Consider the following 1,624-nt stretch of genomic DNA (forward strand, 5'->3'; position numbering starts at 1 on the left):
GATTAATTCAGATGTTTCTGCTATGGCATTAGTGGTTAAATAATCTTAAAAGGGTTCAAGTTACATTTGTTATTGGCTTTGTGGCTTGGATTTTCTCATGTGTTTGAACTATGGCATTTTCTCTCTAATGCTGGCCCCAGCAACTCTTGGTCTGGGCAACATGAAAGCAGAAGTCTGTTCAGGTTGGGCTGCTGCACCAGAAACACAGCTGCCAGGCAGAGGAGTGAGGCTTCTGTAGGTGATTTGTAAGATCTCTTGCAACAGCCAGGATCCTAAGGATTCTGCCTGATTTAGCTTCTACTAGCCTGTAGGCCTAAGGCTCCTGATTACCTGTAGTGTGTATAAGGACCCTTGAACAGAACAGTTAATTATCAAGGAAAAATAACTTGGAAAAAAAGAATGAATTTTACTTTTGTGATGAAAAGGAGATTGTAATGGGAGCTAATCAGAGACCCTTTCTTCTTCTGATACAATTACACATACAGAATTAAAACCTAGATGTTACTTGCCTATGGACATTAAACTTCAACAGCTCATTACAGCTGGGGAAAGATGACTACCATCCTCCCTCTGTACACATATTCTCTCCTGCTTTTTCTTTTTCATTAACAGATTCACCTGAATTGCCTTTGTAATTTTATGCTGTGTTTCTTTCCAGTGCCTCTCTCTCTCTTTGCACAGCAACTGTGTCTGTGAAAGAGCAGAAGACCTTCAGAGGATGAGCTCCCTGGCCAGCACCTCGCACCTCCAGCTAGCCGCCTTTGCTCTGGGTACAGTAGGCTGGATCCTGTGCACTATTTCAATGGGAACTGTGGAGTGGAGAGTGTGGCATGTGGACAACACCACCATCATATCCTCTGGCATTGCCTGGGTGGGGATTTGGAAAGTCTGCTTCATCAGTTACCTTCACATCTCGCCAGGCTACAAAGAACAGTTCTGCCATAAATTCAGTGGCTATGACTTCTCCATCCCCTATGAAATTTATGCTGCTCAGGGTCTCCTGTTGATCGCCATGTTCATGGGCTTGCTGGGACTGACCGCCACAGTATTTGCTCTGAGAAATGTTTATATGGGAATCACTCACAAAACTCTTATTACACGTTTCTTCCTGGTGGGTGGCTTCCTCTACATATTTGCTGGTCTGTGCATCCTGATTCCTGTGAGCTGGAATTTCTATTCTGTAACGCAGAACCAGAGCATCACCTTTCCTCCTTCCTACTACATGCCCTCCAGCCCAGCAGCACAGGAAGCTGGTGCTGCCATTCCTATTGGGATTGTTGCTGTCATCCTCCTGCTGCTAAGTGGGACTTTTTCTCTTTCGTACAGATTTCCAGTGACAGCAACCACTGTCAGGAAATCCTGACAGGCTAAATGCCTCTGTGCTGCTTCAGAACAAGAGCATAGCCAAGAGATAAGGGCAGCAGCATGAGTGAATTTATAATCCAGGAACTGCAGAATTTAATTTCAGTCTATAGGAGCCATGCTGTTTTGTTATACAAACCACTAGCATTACCATTGTAGTTGTCATATGTGACTGGAGGTTCATCTTTGAGACAATTGCTGTTGAGCAGCAAATGTGGCTAAGTTTTACCAGTTGTCTTCTTTTGTATATACAAATGTTACT

The 1,624-nt window shown here is 43.8% G+C and overlaps 1 protein-coding gene across 1 annotated transcript; it reads left to right on the top strand.

The window, feature by feature from the left end:
- The first annotated feature begins 718 nt into the window (after positions 1-718).
- CLDN34 (claudin 34) lies at positions 719-1,363 on the top strand. The gene has a single exon (XM_054384535.1). It carries the CDS (start codon positions 719-721, stop codon positions 1,361-1,363), a length of 645 nt encoding a protein of 214 aa, XP_054240510.1.
- The last annotated feature ends 261 nt before the right edge of the window (positions 1,364-1,624 follow it).

Source organism: Indicator indicator, chromosome 1, assembly GCF_027791375.1.
Source record: "Indicator indicator isolate 239-I01 chromosome 1, UM_Iind_1.1, whole genome shotgun sequence".
Taxonomy (NCBI): domain Eukaryota; kingdom Metazoa; phylum Chordata; class Aves; order Piciformes; family Indicatoridae; genus Indicator; species Indicator indicator.